The sequence below is a fragment of the Corvus kubaryi genome, unplaced genomic scaffold (assembly GCF_017639235.1).
Source record: "Corvus kubaryi isolate FWS band 111438036 unplaced genomic scaffold, C.kubaryi_AGA036_p1.0 137, whole genome shotgun sequence".
NCBI classification, from domain to species: Eukaryota; Metazoa; Chordata; class Aves; order Passeriformes; family Corvidae; genus Corvus; species Corvus kubaryi.
The window spans coordinates 7,709,659-7,721,987 of NW_024580671.1; the positions used below are offsets into that span (position 1 = coordinate 7,709,659).

General features: G+C 37.6%; 1 protein-coding gene across 1 annotated transcript in view; it reads right to left on the reverse strand.

Annotated features, from left to right (window-relative positions):
* The window catches only part of TRHDE (thyrotropin releasing hormone degrading enzyme), a 208,797-nt gene that overhangs the window by 90,046 nt on the left and 106,422 nt on the right, over positions 1 to 12,329 (reverse strand). The window contains exon 7 of the mRNA XM_042017748.1: positions 6,599 to 6,664. Coding sequence (XP_041873682.1) covers positions 6,599 to 6,664 — 66 coding nt within the window. The remainder of the gene's footprint in view (positions 1 to 6,598; positions 6,665 to 12,329) is intronic.

Genomic DNA, 12,329 nt, shown 5'->3' on the forward strand with positions numbered 1-12,329 from the left:
AAAAAAAAAAAAAAAAAAAAACAAAGAATGGAAAAATAAAATTAACTTTAGCATTTCTCAAAAACTGTACATTTAAATTATGCAACTTCAGACACCATTTTCCTATAAGCATTAGCATTTTGCTATAACACACAGTATACTCAAATACTCTTGGAGCTAGAGGAAGAATTTCCATTTTTGGAGGGATATCCAAGTCTGGCCCTTACTATGTTATACATTTTTAACACTTTCAAAGGAAAAAAATATTGTGACACTGCAACTTATAGAAATTTCTTATGCAAGAAACTGGCCTACTGTCTTTTACTGACCTGTGTAAGTCAAGGTGGAAAAAGCTACAGGAATTCAGCATAACACTGAATTCCTTTAACAAACAAACTAAAATCGAGGGTGATGTAAATTAAAAGCAAAAGAAATGCTGAGGGGACAAAAAAGGTGAAAGGTGTTAACAATCTTGTATGATATGCAGTATAGAAAACAGTGATGTCAGCTCCTATGAGATTTCCTGTGACTTCTTACGTCCTCCCTTTAACGTGCTCAAGTTCTCCAGTTGACAACTCTCAGATAAAGGGATCGGTAGCAACTAACTTAGACAGTAAACTGCCAGAATGTCCATGGTGATACTTTGATGTTCACCAAGGTCCCACACTGTGCTTTTCTAAACCAGAGGAGGTGGGTGCAGAGGCAGCTGAAAAGTACTTTACTCAACATCTAGTAAACACACCAGCTGCAACACCAGAGGTACTCTAAGATGCTCCTCCTGGGTGACAAAAGTTACATCCTTCAGCTGAGCAAAGGAAGACTCCAGGTAGTTCCATGTGCATTGTTGATCTGAGGGCAGCATCACAGGTCATAGCTTCACTAACCTTCATCCTTGCCTGATTTTTTCTTTGTCTTTGCAGATTTTTTATGTTTTTACAGAAAACTCTTGAAAGAAGTCTCTAATGATGTCTCATTAGAGATAGCAAACAACTAACTGTTACAAATCAGCAATAAAGAAATAATAAACAGGCATGATTAACTGGGTACACTGTTTAACACACTATGTAAAAACCAGATTATCATATAATACCATGGAAATAGATTAATATAGTTCATGCATTACTGTTTCATGCACATTGTAGGTAACTAAAATGCAGGAAAAAGCAGTACAGATGAAAGGAAGTTTAAATAGCCAGTATTATGATACTAGGAAGTGATTGAAATCTGAACCTTGCTGTATTTAATAGCCTGAACACCACACTTCCCCAGACAGCTCCTGTGAAAGACTGACTAATTTGTTTCAATACAGTGGCCCAAAAGAGACAGTATATATCCACAGCATTGTATGAAAATTCTTCCAAGTGTACAATGTGAAGCCTAAAAAGCAGTTAATTTATCACAGAAGCAGCGATTCCTACAGTAACTAATTCAAACTGCTGATGATGCACTAAATCAGAGTGAGTGATGAACACATACATAGCAGCAAGTGAAGTTCAAAAGGATACAGATCTATGTGATCAATGAGCTGTCACACAGCAAATGAAATGCAGTGTTGACAAACGTACAGTAATAGAGATGAGGCTCAAAAATAATCAAGCCAAATATAAGAAAACTTAAATAAAACAGTGCAGAAATATCTCATTACAGCACTGGAGGTGCCTTTTGAAACACATCTACCAGACATTCAAATCACTGATATTTCTCTCTCTGTTTAATTTGAAAAAAATAAAAACCAAGCACTGATTACTTGAAGAGATGCATTGTTACAAAGCAGTACAACCTTCCCAAAAACGCAATTCAGTGACACCAGACATGTGAGAAACCATCTATTTCAAGCACAGAGTTGGAACAACAGCCTACAGAAGAAAATCTCACACAGACCTAGTATCATATTGCACATTACCACCCTGAGTGATGACTGAATGATAAGGCCAACTTATGGTTTCTTCCTCTATCTGTGCAATTCAGAAACATAATCAGAGCAAGTGGTGCTGACCAAGCCTCTCCATACTTTAACCACTGTCTTACCTGATTAATAGCTTTTAGACTGAAAAAGCAACACTATTTTGTAAGAAGAGTACTGCCATTCAGTGATGTGCACTTCTTGAATTTTCCTGGAGCATAAGAAACTGCACATCATGAAAGATGCCAGAACTTTTAAAAAGACAGAAATCACCTACTGCGAGAAGGAAGGATTTATTAGACATTTTCTACAAAAATAATAGTGTAACTTTCTCATATGCAAGTGTTACCAGCTGTGGCTACTACCATCATTATTCAATTATTCATTACAGCCAACAGAAATACATTTTCTTTAGCTTTTGTCTATGGAGTGCTACAGTGAGAATGTTCTGTCTGTTATGAAATCTTCTGTTTGAAAATGTCATATGATTTAAGACATCGTATCTTTGAAGGGCTTTTCAAAAATCATACCTTCACTAGTCTCTTGGATGCAGCTTTATTGTGGAACTGCCACACTATAATCACACTGACTGACAAGAATATTTACTGTGATAGGAACAGGCCAGTTATTTTTGACAGATATGAATCTCTACAAAGACATCTATGCTGTAAAAATGAGCATCTCTACCAAAATTTTACTTCCTCGCAGACTCCTCAACAGAACAGTTTGCTGAGTGTTATGGATCACATGCACATTTGTACATTTCCTTCAGATCATATTCATTGGTAAAGTATATCCACCAAAGAGCCCCATTACCCTCCATCAACTTTTCTCTTCTTTTTAATACAATTGATTGTTTTCTTTGACAAATAAGGGATTTTTCACCCCCAAGCTTACTCAACCTGCTCTTCAAAAAGTCCATGTGCCAGGTAACTAAGGAAAACCAGGCAATTAACAAAAAAGGTAGCAATCCTCTTTGCTTCTTGCTCTAAACCTTATTTTTTCTTCTCCTTAACCTAAAGATTACTTCACCTGTTGCAGTTTCTCTTACATAAAAGCTCTAATCCTTTAGATTTTAATAAGACAATGAATCGCACCTTGATTTTGATGAAACCACAAACAATGTAAACACAAATAAAGAGCTACACTTTTTGGTTTATGCTAGTTTAATAAGACTACAGGATTACTCTTTTTTATCATCTGTTAAACACTTAAGGACATAGCTAATACACTAAAAAGAACTGAAATAACATTAATACTGGAAATGTAATAGAGTGGACAGGTAACAGTATAGAAGGTTCCTGGAGTGTGTGGAGGTTAACTTCTAGACACAGTTGGTGAACAAGACAACTAGAAAAGCTGCCCTGCTGGACCTCTTGTTTGTGAACAAAGATTGGTGGGCAATGATAATTGGAGGGCGTCTTGGACTCAGCAATTATGAAATGATAGAGTTTTCAATTCTTGGAGAAGTAAGGAGAGGGGTTGGCAGAACTGCCACCTCAGCCTGTTTATGACACTGGCTGAGAGAGCCCCTTGGGCTTTTGTCTGAGGAGCAAAGGCATCCAGGAAGGCTGAACATATTTAAGAAATCTTAAAAGTGCTGGAGCTGGCCATCCCCATGTGCTGAAAGACAAGCCCGTGGGGAAGACCACCAGCCTGGCTGCACAAAGAGCTTTGTCTGGAGCTCAGATGAAAAAAAACGAGTTTATGACCTTTGGAAGAAGGGGCAAGTAACTCAGGAGGGCTACAAGGACATTGTGAGGTTATACAGGCAGAAAACTTGAAGAGCTGAAGCCCAAGTAGAACTTAATCTAGCCACTGCTGTAAAATACATTAAAAAATGTTTCTGTAAATATATTAGCAACAAAAGGAGGGCTAAGAATCTCCATCCTTTGCTGAATATGGGAAATAACATAGTGACAAAGAATGAGGAAAAGGCTGAGGTACTGAATGCCTTCTTAGTCTTAGTCTTTCATAGTAAGACCAATTGTTCTTTGGGTACCCAGCCCCCTGAGCTGGACAACTGAGAGCAGAACTGAAGCACCAAACATCTGAGGGAAAATGGTCAGCAATCTTCTACACCACTTAGATACACAGAAGCCTATGAGAAGGGACAGGATCTATCCAAGGGTACTGAGGGAGCTGGCAGCAGTGCTCACCGAGTCACTTTCCATCATTTACCAGTAGTTCTGGCTAACTGGGTAAGTCCCAGACAACCAGAGGTTAGCAAATGTGACACCCATTTACAAGAAGGGCTGGAAGGATGATCCGAGGAATGACAGGCCTGTCAGCCTGACCTCAGTGCCAGGGAAGGTCACAGAGCAGATTGTCTTGAGTGCCATCACACGGCACATACAGGACAACCAGGGCGTCAGGCCCAGCCAGCATGCTGTAAGAAAGGTCCTGTTTGACCAACCTGGTCCCCTTCTGTACCTACTTTGTGGATGAGGGAAAGGCTATGGATTTTGTCTACCTAGACTTTACTAAAGCCTTTGACACCATTTCCCACAGCATTCCCCTGGAAAAACTGGCTGTGGAGGTTTTTCAGTTACTCAGCAAGCCATTAGAAGGAGGAATGAACCATCAAGTGCATTTTCAGAGTATTTGTTATTTGAAGAGATTTTTAAATAGTAGTAATACTTGATTTTGCACCTATTCTTTAGAAAGGATGTTTAGTTGAATGTTAGAATTCCATGTTAAAACAGGATTCAAGGCAACATAATTAAAAATCCCAAGTGATGGTACCAAGTTAAAGAGCTAAAATGCCTAAACCAGTGCATGGCAGAAAGGGTAAATTAGTCCTCCAGTTTCCCTTATCATTAGCAAAGCTATAGCCTCCCAAACGTACAATGCAGGAACAGTATTTTGTTAGATTCGCAGAAGACAAAGAATTAAATGATTGACAGATATTTCCAACTGTATAATTTGTAGCTTATGAAAAAGCTTATGAACTTTATGTTTTATTTTGTTCAGCTTGAAGACATACACATGGAAAATCTCTATCTGTATTTCAAACTGGTTTTAGTTAAAATCATCATCCTTCTACTGAACTGATGCCAAGACTTCCACTAGTCAGATTTTCACAGTTAGATTTTTCATAGACTTTAATTAGCAAACAGAACAGTTTCTATTTAGAGCCAAACCAGTGAAAAGCAGAAATAATAGGAAACCATTCAAATCAAAAAACAAAGCTACATTACAACTTTATGGTAATTATGATTAATCCCTGCATAGCTATTCTTTGATCTGAACTTTTTTCTCAGTCTATTTCAGGACAACTTGCACACTGTTATTTCTCAGGAAAACATAGAAGAAAACAGAAAAACAGAGTTTAAGAAGTACACACTAAAACTTTTGCTTTCTAAAACCCTGAGTGACATACTTCATTGGGAAAAAGTGCTATTGAATTTCTCTACAAATGGATCTGTCCAGGCAAAAGTTTCTGGCTGGAATATGGAGTTTGCTGGACAAAGGACAGAAGTCTTACTGGCTTAAATGGACATGATGGTTTTACCCTCGACATACACAAGATTTTATGAAGGAAACTTTTGATTTAAAGAGTTCTCATCTGGATGAGAAATTTTTCTAATTCATCTGACCTGGTGTTACAACTAAGAAAATAATCAAGCTGGGTCCCATGAGTAAGTTATGCTACAAACCCTGAATGTACTGTAAACTCTCCAAAAAGCTGCATTTCCTCAGCAAGTTTCCTTTCATTGCCTTTGCATGGAAAACACCTCTCTGACATGACCAATGCGTTCATTTAATTTTTGTTTTACATTTTATCTTCCAATTTATTTTGGTTAGAGGTAGAATTATTCTGTTAAAAAATGACCGATCCTAGATGTAGTTTATTTAAATTTCAAAATGAAAAGCTTACTAAGAACAGATAAGATTGATTGCTCCTTCCAACTTAGCATAATTGTATTTCAGGTGAACATCAATTTACTTTAAAGGACACTTCTAAGTAGCAGGCTGCATCATACATAATTCATCAATCACAGCTGCCTGTAACATGATTTACTCAAGCAGATTTCAATGGAATAGAGGGAGTTGCATTGTTTTTTATGCTTTGGTTTGTTTGTTTTTAAATAGTTTACGAAACACTCATTTGTGCTGAATTATTGCTGAAAGGAGTTCATCCTTGGTAATCAGCATGTTGAATTTCTTTCTTTTTGTATAGAAATGTTACCTCTTTAAATTTCTTTGAAAAGACAGAGTGAGTTTTCAAAACATCATTAAGGCAAGGAGTACTCCGTGCTTATTAAAGGTAAAAATAAAGCTGAAAGATTTTGCTATGGAGGAGGGGATGACAAAAATATTTATCTGAAAAGCATTATTCATTTTAGGGCTGTTTATTTTCCAGCTGGCTTACATTGTTATTACTTGTTAGACCAGCAGTCAAATGGAGGTGAAGAGAAGTAGCTACTTCCTCAGCTAGTCCTTCACCATAGTTGTTACATGGATAAAATGGCTTTTATGTGGTAATCTACACAAAACTGTATGCCAGTGCAATTTCTTGGTGTATGAAGGGATTAATACAGGTGCATCTTCAATCAAATTCAGCTTCAGAGACACAGTGGTACCTCAGATGGTCCTAAAGTAAAGAAACATTTCCACAAATTGATGCAAATACAGCTTCAAAAGAAAAAAGAGAGAGCAAGAGAAACTGCTAGAAATACACATCTACACAAAGACAGAAATGCCTTTACTTACTTGTAAGCCCATTTGAAACACAGAGTGACCCATAAAGTTAGCCAACATTCGAATCAGAGCTGCACCCTATGGGAAATAATAGAGAAACAAAGTTACCAGTTTTGAATGTCAATATAACACAATAAAAACACTCTGAAGCGAAACATTTCCACCCAACACTAATATCCTGGAAACCTGTAACTAATACAATCTTTATTTGTGCTAGGATGAAAAAGAGAGAGAGAGAAGATAATGCAAATACTTGCTAGGAAAAGTGGGGAGGCAAAGTGATACTGTTAATATCCTGCCGCACATACTGAATAAGGTGCAGGTCATACAACACACCCTCCCCACTGCTGCAGCATGCATGTGTCAGCTCCACAGCTGACTGACCCCAACCCTTCTGTGCACTCAACAGAAATGCCCAGTTTTAAATGGAAGCAAAGAAATAGTGTCCACGGCAAATTCTACCTCAGTGATTATTCATAGTATTTTTATCTCCATTACACTATCAGGATTCAGTGATACTACTACCCTTTGTAAAAGCCTTCAAGATCCGATAAGTGAAAGTGAGTCATCGCCATAAGAATTTTGTAAGATGTGGATATATATATTTGACTTACTAATAGTCAGGTTATTTTCCAGACCGTCATGCAAAGAGATGAGTACTTGTATAGCACTCTTTCTCTGTATAGCACTCTTTCTCTACTTGTAGCAGTTCTTACCCTTTTCCCCTTCAGGCAAAGTATAGATATCTACAAGACAGGTGACTCTAATTCTCAGTACTTACTCAAGAAACAGACAGATACTTGCAAGAGTAGCTTTTTTTCAAGCACCCTTTTTGTGTTTTCTCACTCCCGCTCAGAACCACAATTGCTGTGTATTTTCCCCTTGCACAAGTGCTCTATTTCAAGCAGAAATAACTTCACAGATCTGATTTTAGCTATAATATCCATTAGCTATAATATCCCACTTTGCAATATAATTTCAAGACAACCAGCCTTCCAATCCCAATGTTTAAATGTTATACTTAGTACTGATGACAGTACAAGAGGAAGGACCCTTGTGATTGCAAGTCAGTGAATTAAAGGCTTGAAGAAAACATGATGCTAAAACTCAACAACCTCATCTAGAGACGAAGGTTCAGTAATTAGTTTAACATTCAAATAGAAAAAAATTTTTAAAAAGAACAGCATTTCATAGGTTCAAAAATTTAGAGATTCTAAAGCCAAAAGGACTATTACAACATTTAGTCTGCATTAATAGAGATCAAACAGTAATTTAGGCAAAGACCCCTATGCCTTCTCTTTACACAATAGCATCTATTTTAGAAGATTCAAGAACAGAATAGTGTTTTACAGTACTATTTAGAATGTGTCACAACTAATATTTACTCTCACAGTGAAATTTACTCTCACCGTTTTACTAATTGAAATGTATCTAGTTTCACTTACTTGAATTTATCTACCTTCAGCTTTCAAAACAAGACTTTATGTCTTTTCCTGCTAAATTAAAGTTCAGGGTAGTTTGGAAATTTAACCCTTGTTGATTTTTAGATCGTTTTACATGTGTTCCACTGATTTTTTTGTACAGTGACTATTTTTAAGTACTCAATGGATTATCTGTAATAAACAACATTTGAAATAATGACATAAATCAAAAATATTTGAAAATTATTAGTAAGTTGTAAGAAAACACAAGTCCTTCATATAGGCAGCAACAACAAATATTATATATTTTGCAGAGTAACTGAATAAAAAAAAAATTAATTGAGGAGATGTTTGCAGCTGCTTTTAGGAATTGAATAGTGAATAAAGCAAAACATGGTGTTTTCATTATTAACACTAGGCTATATTGTTATGGTGGTACATAATCTTACTGGAAGACAAATCATGTCTGGAACGCATAGCAGAATAGGAAAAAACACCTTCCAAAACAGATTATTACCTGAGCAGCCAAGACCATAGGTCAGGAAACATTATTGCCCTTATATTACTAGAGGAACGGAACAAGTAAAGTTCTCAGACACATTTAAGCAGATAAACAGCAGATAAATCTGTTTAAGCAGATAAACAGAAGATTTTAAAAAAATCTCATAAATAGATAAATCCTACTTATTCTGTAGGGCAGGGCAATCCAAAACATCTGTAGCAGAAACAAAAAAAACCGTAAAACATAAAACAGATCAGACAAAATCCTCAACATGAAGATGTTTTTCCATTCATCACACATCCCTTTTCCTACTCACTATTTAGTATTCCAGGACGCCCTTGTTTCTTTCTCAGAGTTTAAATTTAACAGAGTAACAAGCCATATATTTATATAAGCACCTTGACTCCACTGATTTCTGTAAAAAGTAACCAAGCAAATACTTCCATATAATCTTGCCCACAGAGTCTTTTTTTCTATCCAGAGACCAAGAACTATCATATACTTGTAAAGAAATTATAGAATTCCTCTCACAGGTAACATGTAGACACATCTTGGATGGACTATGGCTGGCCTTTACACAGCAAACAAAATAAAACAGGAAGCAAAGACTGAATGGAGAGTCAAGGCACAAAAGCAGGATTAATTTTTCAAGATAGAACCCATTTCACAGCTACTTTAGAAGTACTTTCTACCAATTAATTACCTCCAGGAAACCCACAATCCCTTCTTACAGCTTCCAGAACAATAGTTCTGCCATCTTCCCCACTCAGGGAAAGCAAATGCTTTCTTGACTTGTTTGAGGAAGGGAATGGATTCAAAAAACAAGAGAACCTTAAGAGGGGAAAAAGTGTATTGGAGAGATGGGTGAAGAAGCATGAGCAAATTAAGCCATTGGTGTGGGGGGAAAATAAATGGGAGGAAACCATTCATTTCACTTTTCTTGCACTTTTGAGAGCAGGCAGAACAGAGAACAGCGATACCCTCATAAGAAGAGCAGAAGCTATCCACATGTTCACAGCTCTGGGAAGGGAAGGACAAGGCACGAAACACTGGCACTCTGACTAGAGAGGAAGCAAAACAGGTTTGCAGGCAGAAGGATAAAAAGCAAGAGGTAACTGGCATAAAGAAGAGTGGCTTACTAAAAAAGGAGCTTGGAAGATGACCCTAACCAGAGGGTCTTGGGAGGTGAAGAAGGTATGTGCAGTAAGCTCAATTATAAGAAAAACAAAATACATAGCTTTGGGGTTTTCTGAATGGCCAAATGTGCTGACATTCCCACCGCCTATCCACCTGGCAAGCAGAGCAGCAAGCAGCAAACTAGATGGAGTCCAGAGGACTTTACTGCCATGCCTTCTAAAAGCTTCTCTGACCTAGACCTAAACCTACACAAAAATCCCAACAAATCAGTTCTGCTGCAGGAGATGCCCTTTGGAACCTATCAGCATCACTCTCTGAACACCCTGACATGCAAGGAGCCTGCTCCCCACTTCACTTTCAGAGCCACTTCTGCTCTGCCAACATTTGTCCAACTGAAGAACAACATAGGATGTCTTGAGATGCAAACTTGCCTCTCCTACTGGGCAGAATGACTGTTACTGATGATTTAAGTGCTTTCCTCCAGGCAGTGGATGACTCACTTGTCAAGAGGTAAAGCACATTGGTTTAAGAGGTCTAGTGGAAAGCAATTCTTTCCCATTCAAAAAACATACCTAATTCTGCCAGTGTAAAATCTGACTCACCTTAGCCGTTGTGCCTAATATGTCTACTCAGACAAATACACTACTCACTCATTCAATGATTAATGGTACTACCTGGGTCTGGTGAAGCATTGCTCATTAGCAGATCTCCCAAGTGCTCTGTAAGATTAATGCCAATATTCTGCAAATTAAAAGGAAACTGGGATACGCCCTAGTGAAATCATTTGCCAAAGATCACCCAGCACACTCCTCATCTAACCTATGACACAGCTGAAGCTTCCTCAGCCTCAGCATTGTGACTCCATCGCTATAGGAAAGGAAAGTAGAATATGTTGGCTACTTCATGGAAATTAAGTGCATACAGCTCTTTTTTGCAAAGTGCTCTTGGGAAAAGACTCACTCATGGACAGTGAGCCAACACTGCCTGAAGGGATGGAAGTTTATGTGCTTTATTCCCCTGAAGAAACTTGTACACTCACAACATGGTAAAGACAATCCATAACCAAAATTAGGAGTAGAATTCCTTTCTATGTAAACTGAACATGTCTTTGAAATCTACAAAATGCAGAGCTGAGCTAAGGTATTCAGTCTAATTCTCTCCATGCCAACATAAAGTAATGTGATTGCATCCTGGATCCCAGATTAGTTTTGACTAATTTTAAAGACCCACTCCTACATCTTGATCCTCTTACATCACAGAAATCACAATTACTGTAAGTCAATTTAATTCTATGACTTACTGAATGTCTCAATTTTATTATACTTGAATTCTTTAATTAATTGTTTCACTTGCAACTTGTATCTTGTAATCATTTTTTAATACAAAAGGTAGTACCAAATGAAATTTTGTTTAAAAGGAAACAAATTAAGTATTATATATGAACCCACAAAAACATGACTACTGCATACAAAACAGTACTGCTGCAGAGCCACTCAGGAAGTGATACATCAGATTCAGTGCAGCCATCTGTAGCACCTGTGACTATAATCACTTTAGTTGTTTAGACTTCCCTTACAGTCAATGGGCTTTACCAATCACCTCTGGATGCACTTTATCTAATCTTAAAGTAAACCTCAGATCAGGGGAATTGTACTCTAAAAGCACCCATCTCTTGCAATTCACTCCAAAAGCAGGCTGGAGTGACTAGCTCATATGTACACATCTGCACCGCAGACATCTAAAGTGCAGTGAGATTAATTCAACTGCACTGTCCAGAAAGGGCATACAGAGACTGATTCCCCATTCTGGGGGAATTCCTGATTTGTGGAGATACAAAACTGGTGTGACATGATCCTTTTGTATATAGAGTCAAATAACATATCTTGGTTTATTCTAAATGCAATATTTTTACGTAAGAAGACTAGCAAGGGTAGTATTCGACAGAAGGCCCTGAAGACAGGGCAGAGTGCTTGCTAGCTGAAGGTAGATGCTCTATACTGAACAGACAGCAAAGAAAAGCACTTGAAATAAAGAACTGGTGAAGCAGCTGCAGTGAAGGGAACAATATACAAGTCAGCAAACCAGCACATAGGGTTATGCAGAAGCCAAGAGGCATGGACAAGAGGCCATGTGTGAAGAGACACAAATAAACTAGAAACTCCTTCAGCATTATTCCTTGAAGAACCAAAAATTATGTCATTATTCTGATAAGTTCTCATGAGAGAAAAATGTCAGCAACACAAAACAGAAACCATGAACTACAGATGACTTTTTTAAGGGCAAAATAATTTATTGTTCTGAATGCATTAGAGTGGGGGAAGGAAAAGAGATCATAATAGGTTGACCTAGAAAACACACAGCTCTTCCATCCTCCTTCCCACAAAATTCGTCATTTTTTCCTGCAATATCAACTTCTTTTCCTTTTTAGTTGCGCTTTTGTGTGTTTCGTTGTTTTTGTTTTAACCACAGGATTGAGATTCATCTGAGTGCAAATGCCTACATTGTAGCTAAGCGATGCTTACTCAGTTGTACACAGCTGAGGCAGCTGCCTAGACCTCCTTTAAAGGCAGAGAGAAGCAAGCAATTCAGTTCACCCTGATTCATCCAAAGACATGCATCTAAAATAGGACAGAAGAATTTCACCATAAGGTGTCTGTTTATCTTCAGTGATTATACAGGGAGG